Raw genomic sequence first — 14,680 nt, forward strand, 5'->3', positions numbered from 1 at the left:
ACTGTATAACACTACTGCATATCCACCAGGGTTTCACTGAGGACAGAGGCTGAACAGTGTGGATGGAGGCTGATGGGAAAAAATGCACATAGTCATGGGGAGGGAGCTGCTTGGGAAAAGTCTGCATGGAGCATAGTTACTACTCAAGTTCTCTTTATGGCTGGAAAAAGGGATAAACAGTAGAGTAATGATTTAAATAATGTACTTTGTGTTCAACCTAGGTCTTGGAGGCAAAGTATTTAAAGTAACGAGGATGAGTAAGCACCTGAATACAGGGGCAGCACACTGCAAAACATTTCCACCAGATCAACTGATTGTATTTAAGATTAAGCACCTTATTTTTCTTTAAGCAAAAAATAAAGCACTTTCAATATGGTAAAACTATTTGACTCTCCTCAGTGTAAGTGCCATAATACAATGATAAAACACATTGTATTCACTGGAAGAGACTAATGTTTTAATAATAAGAATTTCAATCTTGTTGACAGGACTCTCATTTTTTGCAGTGGATCAACGCTTCCTCATAGTTACACTGATGCACAGGCATAAACTCACAGATGCACGTTCTCACACATCACATCTACGCTGTGTTAGGTCTATACACCCACAGTTCTACAGCTTACAGCTACTGTTACAGGTATGTACACACACACTGAGCTCCACCTGACCGAGATAAACTTACGTCTTCCCAAAACTCTATTAAAGAGGATGAGGATGAGGAATAAGAGTCCTGACGTACCAGAGAGTGAAGCAAAGAAAGAGCCAAAAAAAGATAAAACAAAAATAAAGATCTGGGAAAATTCATGTGAACATAAAATGATAAAAGCATGCAGAAAAACAGATGTGACTTAGTGAACTGCAGCTTCATGAGATTTATGATTTCCAGGTTGATCATGGATTTAAATTCTGTAAATCCAGACAGATGTATGGTTTCGCACATCAACTATACAATGAATCCAGCTGCTGTAAGAAACGCTGATGTAATACTTACATCAAACTGGTCTAGCGCTGAGGTGGGGGCATTGAGAAAAGCCAAGAAGGAATTCTGGGAATCCTGGTGCTTGACACCTAAAGATACAGAACAAAATCACACAACCGTAGTTAAGTACATGATATTAAAACATCAAAGGCTGACTTAAACAAAATCAGTCACAGGACTGTTTCTAAGAAGAGGGGGGCTCGTTCATATGACCCAAGTAACAATACATTTTCATGTACATAGCACATGATTTTATTTCTCAAACATGGGGGCTGATGCAAAACCTTCTAATTTGGGTTCCTGATTGTAGTATAACCCTCTTTTACAGCGATAATCTCTAACGAAATGTTTCACAGTGTTAATTTAACCATTAGTTTCCAATATATAGAGAGAAACTGTACATTGAACTGTTTCATTGCAGATAGTGTTTAAAGATTGCAAATTTGTATTTTCTGTAAGTCTGCAGTGGGAGTGACATTAATTAAAGCAGCAACAGCGTCTTTTTGTCTGAATCAATGTGCCATTAGTATTCATGGGCTAAAAATAGACAATTTTGCTCTTCAAAGTGATTATTGCAATGTCATTTTTACTGCATTTTGGTGAATCATCTGAATTATTTACCCCTTCGTAGCCGAAGCTCCTCGGTCTCCTTTTTCAGCCGGTCGATCTCAGCCAGGAGTTCCTGGTTTTTACTCTCCACCTCCTGCAGTTTACTGGAGGATCACAGACAGAAATGAATCAAATATTAACCAGAGGTTTGAGATGATTTTTTATTTAAAATTACTGAAACAATTGCATAAAATTAACAGTCTTGAAATGAGAGAACTAGATTATGAAAAGGTTTTCTTTGGCTGCTGCTGTAAAGTAGTCGTACCATTCTGAGGAGATGTTGTTGGCCTTGACTTTGTTCAGTTCATCCTGGATGCCCTGCTTGGCCCTGATCTCAGCATCCAAGGCCGACTGCAGCTCCAGACGGGCCGACATGTCCAGCTTGGCGAAGCGCCGCATCTTCCATGGCATGTCCTGAAACAGAGAGGAAGAAAAGTTAGCTAATGAAGAACTGTGAAAGACGGCGTCCAAAGGAAAATGAGATGGGAGGAACTATCATGCTTCTTATGATGTTCCTGAACCATTGTCAACATTATATAAATCAAAAATGTAATGGAGCGACAAATATGCCGTTTGTCTCAGCAGCATCTACAGCAGTTATAAACAGTGTTTGTGTTGTACCGTGGATCTGGCTCCCAGGCTGGTGTTTCTCAGTCCCTCCAGCTCTTCTGTCATCTTAGTGGCCAGAGCCTGCAGGTATCCCCGAGCATCCTTCTCATCACTCACCCTGCAGAAAACACAAACAAGCATTAGCTCGCACGCAAAGACCTATTTCATACTTATCAATAGCCTAAAAACAGGACCTGATGAGAACTGAACTTGTTAAACTCAGAATTGTTACCGTCCCTTGGCATCTTTAAAAGTCTTTTAAAATCCCTTATCATACAACAATTTCATTGTTTTTAATAAGTGTCTTTTATTTTCTGAAAATCATTTTAGCCACCGATTCCTATTCATTTCTTTTCATGTTCTTTGTTTTAACTGCTTCGCTTTGTGTATGTATGTGAGTGTATTTATTGTATATATATTTTAAAGTTTTTTTTTACTTCATTGCTGCCCATCGTGATCAGGACTCCCCTACAGAAAAGATATTGCATCTAAAAGACACCTTTCTGGTTAAATAAATTATATAAGTTTTCGCTCTTATTTTAAAGCCTTTCTCCAAACATCCTTCAGAAGTACAAATAAACACAGTCTATGTAAATACTGCCTTAAAGAAAGTCTGACATTACTGTATGCTCTATAGGTACCATCACTTCTACATAATGTTGTGCTCACACACCCACACACAGACACATGTTTAGTCTTCCAGTCGCTCTGGGCAGTTCACTAATCCCCAACTGTTTCAACAGTGAATAAAAACTAACTCAAACATATACTGACTTTCACACGCACACAAAAACTAAACACTGAAGTTGTAGACAAATTGGATTTTAAAATCTCAGATTAAAAAAAGTTATAAGATTTCATATAATATTTTACCACTATGGCATAATGTTGCCCTGTTTATCTACTGTAGTAGCACAGCATCTCCACCAGAGGGCAATATGGCTAACTGAATACTTTTTAAAGTTTATTCCAGGCTACATTTGTATGTACATGTTTGCAGTGTGAGTGAGTGTGTGTGTGTGTGTGTGTGTGTGTTTGTGTGTGCTTGGTATGTGAACTATGTGAGGACTGCAGGCTCTTCCAACAGAGGGAGGCCAAGCAGCTGGCGAGGTGTCAGCTGCAAAGGGAAGTGATCTGAGCGAAAGGGAGGGTCAACAATCTCTAAGAACTTCCGAGGCATGTAAGACATGCTGCAGTTATACTGTATGGAGGAAACCCAATACACTACTAGACAACATAGCAGTGTGTGTGGGTGTGTGTGTGTGTGTGTGTGTGTGTGCGCGCGCACGAGTCTGTGTGCAATTTAGATGCTGACTTTCAGTTTGTGCTATAGCATAGATAAGAAAGTACAGCATATAGCTTAGAAAGTATTTACCATATCGAGAAAGTGCTTGTTTGCATGTATTCGTGTTTATGCGACTGTCTCACCATTGGATGATTTCTGTGATTTGAGCCTCCCAGTGGGCGACGCTCTCCTTTTTGTCAGCCAGCTCCCTCATCTCATCCTCCAGCTGTCGGTTGGAGCCGCTCACCTTCTCAAACATGCTCGTCAGCTGAGGAAATGCACGCACACACATATGTACATTATAGAATTATACTACATATCGTTAGTTGGTAAAAGGGTTTAAATGAACAATGAGGAGACGTTTTAAACATCTAGTTGAACCACTGTTCACAGATCTCGTCTTTCTGCATCCTCCCTCCACATTCATCGCCAATTTGATCCTGTCAGCAGGGACATTTTAACTGCAGACATTTTACCCGATCACTCTCCCTCACTGACAACTCGCATGAAAATCCAATAGAGCTGAAGATGGATTGGCCTCGTTTCACTACTAAGCAAACAAGGCGAAACATTTTCGCCGCCTTTCAAAAACAAAACTAGTCAAACAATAATATTTTCAGACTCTTTTGAGACCTATATTGTGCAAAGACTCGCACACAGACGGATCAAATCCATCCTGAGAGCTTTATCTTTTAAGCATACAATTTTTCAGGAAGTGAAACAACAGAATAATACATTAAATTACTGCAGTGATATGTGCTGTCGCTCCCGTGGCAACCACATCCATATTCTTTCCATTTCATCATTTGCAGACTATAAAAATAACACTCTCACATTTTATTCCATATGTCAGAATGCCTTTCACCTTGGAGACACTGTTTAAATTGGGAGCCTTTTTTGAACTTCCAAAGGCCATTTCCAAAATCAACAGAGCGTAATCCAGAGAGTTATTCCATCTGAGTGAGTAGGAGGCTACAGGGTGTTTTTTATGGGGGATATTGAACAGTGATTTCTTTGGCGTTGCTGAGTGAGAGGGGGTGGAGTAAGGAATGTGATGAAAGCGTTTGGGCCGACCGAGAAGGTTACCTGGGGTTAGGGAAATGTGTTTTTCTGCAAATTTGTGTGAGAGAGAGGGAGATAGATATTACACTAAAATGCTGAGAAAGCAAGACAGAAAAAACATTGATGGAAAGAAGGAGAGAACAAGAGAAACCTGACCTGTGTTACAGTGGAGTGTCCTTTCATTATGTGTATAAATGAGCAGATATCATACCTTATCCAATTCACTGGACAACTTCTTGTTTTCCTCAGAGAGCAGGATTCTATCCCTCTCATACTTCTGCTTGTACTCGGTCTCAAACTCTTCCCGTTCGCTTTGGCTGGAGGAAGCACGAACACATGGATTGTTAAACTTGTGACATTGTATAAACTTACATTTATTCTGACCATAATTTACAACTGGAAATCCAGTCTTGATTTGTGCCTTTTTCATTTTTACATGCATGCTACCTCTATCTTTCAGAAGTAGGATTTTATTCAGACATTTTGGTTTTGTGGAATGGTTTTCTGCCCCCTAAACTGAAACACTGGTCTTTGAACAGCCACTCTACATTAAAGTAACATCAAATAATCTTGGTGCAGTGGTTTTATAACAACAAAAGTACAAACATATCATATATACAATCAAACACTCACAATTTTCACAGTCAACCTCTCTCAGAAAGCCTCATCTATCCGCCTACCTTTTGTCTTGTGTGGGCCTCAGGCTCTATTTCTAGATTTCATACAAAATCTAAATCCAAGGCTTGTTACTAAGACCTGATACACATTATTCAACCCAAACACATTAACTCAGTTAGAATCTGATACAGCTCTGTGTTTAGAAATGAATTAGAAAGTAGCGGGAATAATATGTCTGTAACACCAGACAAGAAGGCTGGGCTGGTGGCTACAAAAACAAAGCTCTCAAGTTTTCTACTCAAAAACAAAATTCTTTGAAAATTTGATTGAACCAGTAGATCTCAAAGTGGGATCAGATGCCCTGGAGTACCAACCAGTGGGTCTACAGCAGAAAAATAAGTTAACTTCTTTCCATGGCTTGATTTTTTATATCTGAGTTGACACATTTTGACTGTCTGAAATTCAGTATGATGGACTTAATTCAATTGTTAACATTTAAAGGCATCAGTTAATATGTGTTTCAGAAATATACCCCTCAATTTAGTGCACATTACTAACTCTAAGTGGACTGACTTTAACATTGTGGCTCAGAAATGTGACTAACTGAGGTAAACATGAGACTAATGCTGAGTCATTAAGCTACATACACAGTCACATTAGTTGGGAGGGAGAGCTACAGTCAGTATGACTGTCTGTATGGTTTCCTTTTGGAAACTGTGAACAAGAGTGGAAAAAGACATGCTGTGGGGACACTGGTGTGTGCTTTGAAAGAAGAGATTAATTCTACTGAGCTAAATGTCATTTTCATTCTTTTGCCACCAGAAAGTAAATCTTCCATACTTCAACTCTCATTCTAACCTTATCCACTTCAAGACCACTTATACCATCAACTATTTCATTAGGATATCCAAACCCCTATAAAACAGGCCAGAAGTCAACTCTAGCTGGGTTAGGCTAAAAGTATTTTTTTCAAATTATGGGAGATAGATTTAGATCAACTGTAAAAGAAACATCACTTCACAGTTACTACATATTTATACCAGACAGGGGACTGAGCTATTTTTAACTGTAATTACCTCATGAAATCGCCACTGAAAAAAGACAATGAAGAAAAATAATACAATAACGATTTAGACATTTATGAAATAGGATAGTGGCAGAAATAATGATCTAGAACCAGACAATAAAAGAGGAGCAAAAAATGTGGTCCTAAATCAGACAAGGCTGTTGATATGAAATAAAATGAGATAAAATACCTCTCTCGACGAGTCTTATCCAGCTTGTCTTTGAGCATCAGGATTTCTTTCTGCAGAGCGAGATGCTGGCTCTCAGCATCCCTTAGCTCCTTACGCAGGGCCTTCAGCTCGCTGCTGTGCTGCGCCTCCCTACGAGTCAACTCCTCCTCGTATAGGACTGTCTTCTTCTCCAAGTCTCCCCGCAGGCGTCCTACCTCCTGGGTCTGATCAGCTGAAGCCGGAGTGGCAGAGGGACCGGTCTGCTTCAACTGGGTGGAGGGAATATGAAGAAAGTTTGTGAGGCTGAGTGACAAAGATGAGGAAACATTTGAAAGAAACTCAAAAAGCTTCCAGCTTCACTAGAGCAGAAATACTTATTGAAGCAGAACGAGTGTCAGCCAGGCAAGAGCCAACCATCATGATTCCAGTGGACACAGAAACACAAAGCTGTTTACTACTCCAATATGAAAAATAACTTTTAAATAACTATTTAAACTTCAGCCAAATAAAAGGAGCTGATGGCTGCAGTCTGCAACTTTACAATTATTACAACTATACGTCTTACACCTGTTACTAAAAAAAGACAAAAGGATGAGCGGTAACAAATTGCAATTAACATTTGATGTGTCTGGTGGTCGTGGATATGTCAGAAACTGTCCAGTTAGAGCAGAGAGTACAAGTAATACAAGTACAAGTAAGAACAACACAACCTATCTAAAGAACTAGATTCCATAACACTGATTCATCAACGGAGGATTGCAAGGAGGTGCTCAACCTCCCTCCAAACACCCCACTTTCAAATTTAGCAGGTGTTTGTCATTGTAAAAACTTCACACAAGGTTTTGCCGTTTTATAATTAATTAGTATAAATTGCTATCTTATCAGATGCAGCCAACTATTAAGTACCAGGAGAAGGACGGGTTAATGTCTGCAAACTTACCTTAAGCCCTTCCAGCTCCTCCTCCAGCTGTCGGCTGTACTGCTCATTCCTCTCTCTCAGCTTCCTCTCTTTCTGAGCCTCTCCTGACTGCTCCTCCGCCTGCGCCTCCATCTGATGATGGACACACGCAAACTCAGTTGATTGGATGAAATCATGCCATACACAATTTTTTCTTCATGTTCCCAACACACGAGTAGAAGTAGCTATCTTTTTTATCTCAAAAATATGCAAAAGCTAAACATTGCAACTCACACGTGACAACTGCACCAATACACAACAGGGGGAAACAATATCTGTATAATATTGTACATTAGAACAAAGCTTCTACAAGAGTGTTTCTGATCTACTGTATATTCAAGGAGCTCTATGAAAATTCTAGAGGTGATGCAGATGTAACACAAAGACAGCAACAGAAGTGTGAATTGTGCACCAACCAATGACTGGACACAGAACAGGGTGTGCTAGCAACCACAGGGCGACTACTCTACCTCCTTCTTGGCCCTCTCGGCCTTTCGCACCTCAAGGCGGAGAGCCTCAACCTTTTGACTGTGGCTCTCCATCTCCTCCTCCTTATCGCGCAACTGGCGAACCAGGCGCTGCTTCGCCGACCTGGGTTCAGTCACAACAGAGAGCAAATGTTAGGAGGGAATTGGAAAAAGTATGGGTATGATTTTTACATGTCAATATCAATATGTATTAAAATTTTCATTAACTGTGATTTTGAGACAATGGTAAATGGCAGTGGTTTTACCTGAGGTCTGTTAGTCTCTCATTGAGCTCTGAAAATTCCTGCATGGCCAGTTTTCTCTGACTGTGAGCTTCCTTCAGGTCCTTCGACTGACCCTTCATCTTCTCAGTTGCATCCGTAAGGTCCTGACCACAACAGAGACCAAGTAGATAAGATTCCAACAGCGACATTCCTCAAGATCAAAAGCTTCAAAGCTGCATTTTGTCGCTTTGTGTCGTTTTTGTGGCATTACTATATACTATTTATATGAATATGAACAAAACACTGGTTCTTAAACAGTGATATACACAAAGGTAATACTGTTTCTACCTTGTGCATATCATCCCTCTCCTGTGTAATGCTCTTCATCTGTTTCTCCAGGGTTTTAATGTATTTAGATGAGTCCTCCAGGTCTCTGCGAGCCAACGATACATCCTCCAGCTGCTTCTCCAGTTGTCCCGAGTCTGACAAACAAATATACGTGACATTTTGAGTTCAAATGAAAATGGTTGTGAAACTTGACCTGTTTATATTAATCACAGACAGATATCCCATATAACCCTTCAGTGGTTTCTCTCTTAAACTCAAATTTGGGTGATTAGGTTGTGAAAGCAGAAAACGAATGCCTTACCAGCGATCTGCTTCTTGAGGATGTCGATCTCGCTCTTCAGACTCCTGATCTCCACCTCCTTGTTGGCGCTGGGGGGGCCCTCGCCTGTTGGATGCTGCAGGGCCTGCACCGTCTGAGTCGACTCTGTAACAGCCCAAGACAAATCAGCAACGTTTTTTCTTTGTAAACCAAATATTAAAAATAACCATATGAATGTGGGATTGGTTTTATGCATACCTTTAACATGTGTACAATAAAGGTTTCAACATATGTCATCTCTCTCTCTCTCAGTGTCAAATTGCAGTGTGGATGTTTACATGTTTACTCTTAGTCTTTTTTCAGCCTCACCTTGCAGTTTGCGGCACAGCTCTACTTTCTCTTGCTCCAGCCGACGGATTCTCCTCTCATAGGCCTCGGTGGCCAGGCTGTCTTCCAGACCGCGCTTGACATCCATGTCCAACTGATCCTGACCTGCTCTACCCGGCTCCACTGCCAGTTGCCGCAGGCAACCCCGGTCAGATAGGGTACTATAGGGTGAGACAGGAGTAAGACAATGATCATGGATAAAAATAGCAGAGAGGATTTATAATTAAGGAAGAAAAAACACTTGAGGAGTTGAGCAAAGGCCATAATGGTGTCGACAAAAAAATGGACAAAAATCCAATATAAAAAGGGTTTGGTTAAGGGAGCACAAGAGCCAAGAAGGAAATGCCAGAGTAACAGCAGGGGAGGGGAAACAGGAAAAAGAAGAGGACGACAGAGTGATGAGTTGAAAGATGGGAGGATGTTGAGTCATGGAAGAAGGGGGTAAAGGGAGGGTGGAGAAGGAATGACAGGGACATAAAGGAAGATGGGAGATAGAAAGAGACACAGGGAGACAGAGTGGGGGAGAGGGAAAGACAGAAAGGAAGAGTGGGCAGGGCCATAATCACTGAGCCATGAAGAGATAAGAGATAAGTAACTTGGTGCTTTCTCACGGGTACCACTTCACTGTGTAGATCTACAGTGAGTCATGAACAACACCTTATTAGGGAGGGAAGCCAATTTAACTTAAGATGCAGGGATGAGATTGCTATGCAGTGACTTGTCTGGGAAATATGTCTGTTTTACATGACTACACATGACACAAAGTATAGAAATAGCCACACTTTTTTCATCTCTCCTGATTCTTATTAATTTTGACTTTTTGAATAACTTTTGCTAGAAACTACAATAACACCGGTGGAGAATAGTGTCTCAACACCCACTTATAATCAGAACCCTTCTAAAATGATCTATACATCTATTCCCCTTGGTAGCACTCACCATTTACTTGTGTAAGTGAAGCCCACAAAGGGCAGGTGGTGGCCAGAGAAGGCAGTGTGAGAGGGAGGGGGCATGGTCTCCTGAAAAATGATTAAAAAACATGATGAAAAAAAATCCAACATCATTTCAGATACATGTGACTATAAATATATATTAATACAGCTGTAGGCAGACAGAATGGACAAACAATGTGAGTTTCTGTCTGTCCTTAAGCAACCTCCTTACCGAGTTCTTTAGACAGTCGTCATCCACGTCAAAATTGGAGGTATCTGTGGGACTGCTGACTTCTGGGATATATGGGGCCTCACATGTGCGGATGTTTTCCCAGTCGATGCCTGATTATAAAGAGAGGTTACAAGTTACATTACACCTGTTTAATACTGTGAAGTCAAAGTATTCATTATGCTTTTCAACTTGTGTTTAAGAGGCATGCTAGCACTATGGTTCTTCAATATAAGCAGTAAAGAAAACTGCATGGGACACAAAAATAGTTGTTTCTTCATAATAAGCATAACAAATGCCACTGCAGATAATTTTTTTTAAATAAAGACATAAAATATGAAAACGTTTATCAGTAAATACAATCTTCGAACAATATTAGAACTGGTTTAACATAACCATTGAGTATTAAATAAATTTACGCAGGTACGAGAAATCCATACTCCTCCCTCCTCTTATTGTTGTCAAATGGAACATCCCAGCTGAGACAATACCAAGTCACTCAATGTACAGGGGCTTAAAGTCGGCTGGAATATCAAACCACACCATAACACACAACTGTTTGCAGGATGCAGAGTGATGTATCATAATTCTCATTCTGATCTCATCCATCTTGTTTGTAAGAGACATTGAGATGGTTAGGAACAGACTCTGGAGCGTTGGTCTGTACGGGTTAGCCTTTAGCCTAGCTTTTAGTTAGTAGCCACGCTCGCTTTCCCCACTTCTGTTTCCTCTCCTTTCACCTAAACATAGGCTTTCCCAGCCTGACTGTCTTAAATCGTTGCTCTGACTTCACAGGGAATCTGAATCTGAATTTTCTCCCTGATTGTCTCATTTGCTGTTGTAAGTCATAAAGAGGCAGCAATATTAAAATAAGACTGATTAAAAAACGTTTTTAAATTTCTTGTAGGGGCTTTAAATTATAAATTTGGGAGAAACCAAGATGTTTTTTTCAATAAAATATTATTGAAAGATCAATATTATTCCACAGCTGAGCTCCCCTGTGACTGATAGAGTAATGACAAAGTGTTCTAAAAATGTACCAGTGAAGAAGGGGTGATGCTTGAAGTCCTCAATGCCATTCTGACCCAATCGGTGCTCTCGACTGCAAATGAGCCTGCGAACCAGATCCTTTGCGTCCTCTGACACATCTGATATCTGCTGTGGGAACTGAAATCGCTCCTGCACGAATAAACAAATTGAAGATGAGACATTTCACTTAAAGAAAAACATTGTTTCAATCGAGTGAAGTATTCTGCTCGAGCATTCACCTTGTGGTTCATGATCTTCCCGTAGGTTTCCACCAGGGACTCTGCATAGAAAGGGGTCTCGCCGTACAACATTTCATACATGCAGACGCCCAGGGACCACCAGTCGCACTCAGGACCGTACTTGCCTTTCCCGTCCTCCATGGCCTGGAGGATTTCTGGGGAGATGTAGTCTGGAGTCCCCACCGCCACGGAGGACTGGACCTAGTGGAGGGACAACACTAAAGTCAATGACTGATCCCAAGAATGTCGCAAATGAAAAAAGATCTCACACACAAGCAAGCACAGACTAGACATTTAAAGTTCAGTCTCCATGCTACAGTGATGATGAAGAGTTACAAGCTGAAGTCTTGGAAACATGCAACATAAATACCACCAGTCCAGCAACAGCAAACAACCAAACAAAGAGCATAATGGACTTTCAGACCCCCAGTACAGGATGAATTCATTATTTAATTGTTACTTTTCTTTGGGGGGGGGAATTTGATGCCGAGTCATATATAAATATCAAAGCTGTAAATTTCTAAATGCAATGAATGTTATGAATTTTCAGAAAAGTGCCAAAGTGGAAGACAAAAAGCAGATGTCACAGTTGGATCCATCATACGTCCATTATTAACCAATAACTTCCCCATTATTCAGGAAGTTGCTTAATTGCAGATGATACACAAATGTGATTCACTGTTCTCGGCACACAAAGCTTTAATCCAGACATTGCAGTCTATAACACAGAACCAAGGAGAGCACAACAACCACCAAACTTGTTTCTTTAAATGGTCATATAACCTCATCACTGTATCAGAACTGGGGGAAGAAAACCAGGCACTTCTGTGATAATCGACTTCATCCTTTCAATTGATCTTTTATATAAACCCTGAGAGGAAGGTTTTTTTTTGGGGGAGAGTTGTCTGAATCATAAACTGCAGGCAGAGCCAAGCAGCTGAACCACACACACTCCTCCTGAGAGACCCCTGGGGGTTGACGAGGAGGTCAGTAAAGCTCTGGTATGTTTGCTTTGGACCAGAGGAGGAGGCATCAGCAGCAGTGTGGTAAAAACCTACCGTCCCGTCCTCCATGAGTTTGAGGCAGGAGCCGAAGTCTGCCAGGCGGATGTGGCCATTCATATCCAGAAGAATGTTGTCTGGCTTAATGTCCCTGAAAGTCGACAGAAAGACAAGAGAGAAAGAAAGAAACAAATTGACCAAGGGATTCCTCAGAAAAGAACGTGGAAAATGAAGAAAACAAGACACTCTTCCAAACATAACAACACTATAAGGACATCCAAAACACACACGCACAAGCCTGATCTCATATTACCATGCAATTCACCATCAATTATCATCAAACTGAATTACATAACCTGTGGAAGCTGATGAATAATAACCGAGATATATTTGTGATTCAAATAAATGTAATTTCCCCCGATCAATTTATCAGTAGCAAATTTAAATTGACCAAAAGAAAGAATGAATGCTGGAAATAGCTAGAGAGCTGTGTTATTGGAATTAGCGATACAGAATGGGTGTGTGTGTGTGCGTGTGTGTTCATGTGTGGGACAGATTCAAAGCACACACAAACATGCCCCCTCTTTGAGGAAATATGCAGTGCAAAAACACACTCCCACTCCCCAAAAAAGGGAAAAAAGAAAAACCCTGTCCTAAACCGACACACTCCCTTGTTCCCTTTTCCTACAATATTTGTTTGTGAACAGAGACGGCCCGGGGGGGAGGTGGGCGGGGGGGGGGGGGGGGGAGTTACTGACAACACATTCCTTTACAGATGTGGTCACGGTGGCCACAGTAGACTTTCTTGTGAACCTGAATCTGTTCTGCATTACTACTGCTGACGATATGTTTGTAATATTAGATACAGACCGTGGCTTGTTTCCAGTTACCAGAAGTTTGCCTATTACCAGCAACAACCCGCTGGAAAATCCCAGTATTCAGCTATTTCCACTACATAACCAGTTAACAAGGTGTTTTCAAAGTGGAACAGGGACATTAGATTGGCTTGAAGATTTATTAACCATGCACAAATGGAGCAGGATTTGGTGGCCACGAGGGCTTCAACCAAAGAGTTATTTTCCTCATTAACTGTTGGTTTGGTTTGTTAAATGTCACACATATTCAAAATACTGAGCACACTGCCCTTAAGCCCAGGGTGATGTCTGAATGAGCCCATGTGTGAATACAGCAGGAGATTATCCAGAGGATTCACCGTGAGCGATTGGGCAGGTTGATAACTTTTTTAAGACACAAAACAACAACAAAAACTCAAAAAGAAAACGCAGACAAAAATGTCAACTTGGAAAGACAACGGGATAGAAGAGCTTTTGTTGATAAGGGCCAACAGGGTAAACAAAAACACTTGATATCTGCAGCAGAGTGAAGATGTTATGTCTTGCCTCCTGCACCACTGCTCACCTGAACACTCAGGTGAAAAAACAGATTTTCATGTTCTTGTGAACGTTTCTGTGTCTGAGCGGAGAATCTCTTGCTGCATTTTTCATAACTGAAACTCGAGAACCCATTGTCCACACATTTTTCTGGAGTTCATGTCTAAAAACAGCTTCAATGTCTTGTTTGCCTAACTCACAGTTCAATACCGAAATAAACTGGGTTAAATATCAGACAAAACGGAAAAGCAACAAATCCTCCGACTGTGAAATAATTTTTGCTTGAAAATAGTAATCGATAAACCAAATACAATAATTGTTGTTATTGTTAACATGATGGTTTAATGATTGTCATCTTCTGTAAAATAGGGAAATTCAATAAATATGTAGTAAAACAATCTAAATAACTAATTGTTGAAGCTATAGGGAATATTCATTCACATTCTCAACTTTGTGAAACAGTTGCCTAATTCCTGTAGGATGCAGCTTTAATTTCTAAGTCTCTACAAACTATTAGGATAATGTAGAGGACATCTTCCAGCACGTCAAACAGGTGGTCGCCAACAGGTGGTTTATGTTTGGCTGCTGGTGCTATTGTCTTACATGGCAGTGTGCTTGTGTAGATGCCAGGTCTGGCCCTATTGCCAGGTCTGGTCTAATCCAGCCTCTTCTGCAGTAATTCCAGTAACAGTTAAGTCCCTTTGTTTCATCTGTGACCTTTTCCTGTCGGTGTTTATATTTATTGATCTGTGTTTATATTTAGTTGGAATCCACTTTATTAATAATTGTAAAAACATACTAAATAACCCTGGTGATTGT

General features: G+C 40.5%; 1 protein-coding gene across 9 annotated transcripts in view; it reads right to left on the reverse strand.

The window, feature by feature from the left end:
- The window catches only part of cdc42bpab (CDC42 binding protein kinase alpha (DMPK-like) b), a 77,152-nt gene that overhangs the window by 16,368 nt on the left and 46,104 nt on the right, over positions 1-14,680 (reverse strand). For 5 of the 9 annotated variants that reach the window (XM_034579875.1, XM_034579877.1, XM_034579878.1 and 2 more), the window contains exons 6-23: positions 12,528-12,621; positions 11,470-11,670; positions 11,242-11,380; positions 10,205-10,314; positions 9,980-10,059; positions 9,023-9,201; positions 8,696-8,818; positions 8,395-8,528; positions 8,089-8,210; positions 7,826-7,946; positions 7,338-7,448; positions 6,419-6,666; positions 4,756-4,861; positions 3,626-3,750; positions 2,210-2,315; positions 1,854-2,002; positions 1,601-1,692; positions 992-1,068 (exon numbers count right to left, since the gene is read on the reverse strand). In XM_034579875.1, the coding sequence (XP_034435766.1) occupies positions 992-1,068; positions 1,601-1,692; positions 1,854-2,002; positions 2,210-2,315; positions 3,626-3,750; positions 4,756-4,861; positions 6,419-6,666; positions 7,338-7,448; positions 7,826-7,946; positions 8,089-8,210; positions 8,395-8,528; positions 8,696-8,818; positions 9,023-9,201; positions 9,980-10,059; positions 10,205-10,314; positions 11,242-11,380; positions 11,470-11,670; positions 12,528-12,621 (2,317 nt within the window). Of the gene's footprint in view, positions 1-682; positions 731-991; positions 1,069-1,600; positions 1,693-1,853; positions 2,003-2,209; positions 2,316-3,625; positions 3,751-4,755; positions 4,862-6,418; positions 6,667-7,337; positions 7,449-7,825; positions 7,947-8,088; positions 8,211-8,394; positions 8,529-8,695; positions 8,819-9,022; positions 9,202-9,979; positions 10,060-10,204; positions 10,315-11,241; positions 11,381-11,469; positions 11,671-12,527; positions 12,622-14,680 lie in introns of all 9 variants that reach the window. The other 4 variants (XM_034579880.1, XM_034579874.1, XM_034579872.1 and 1 more) reach the window with 1 other exon arrangement.

The sequence above is a fragment of the Hippoglossus hippoglossus genome, chromosome 24, assembly GCF_009819705.1.
Source record: "Hippoglossus hippoglossus isolate fHipHip1 chromosome 24, fHipHip1.pri, whole genome shotgun sequence".
In the NCBI taxonomy this organism is placed as follows: domain Eukaryota; kingdom Metazoa; phylum Chordata; class Actinopteri; order Pleuronectiformes; family Pleuronectidae; genus Hippoglossus; species Hippoglossus hippoglossus.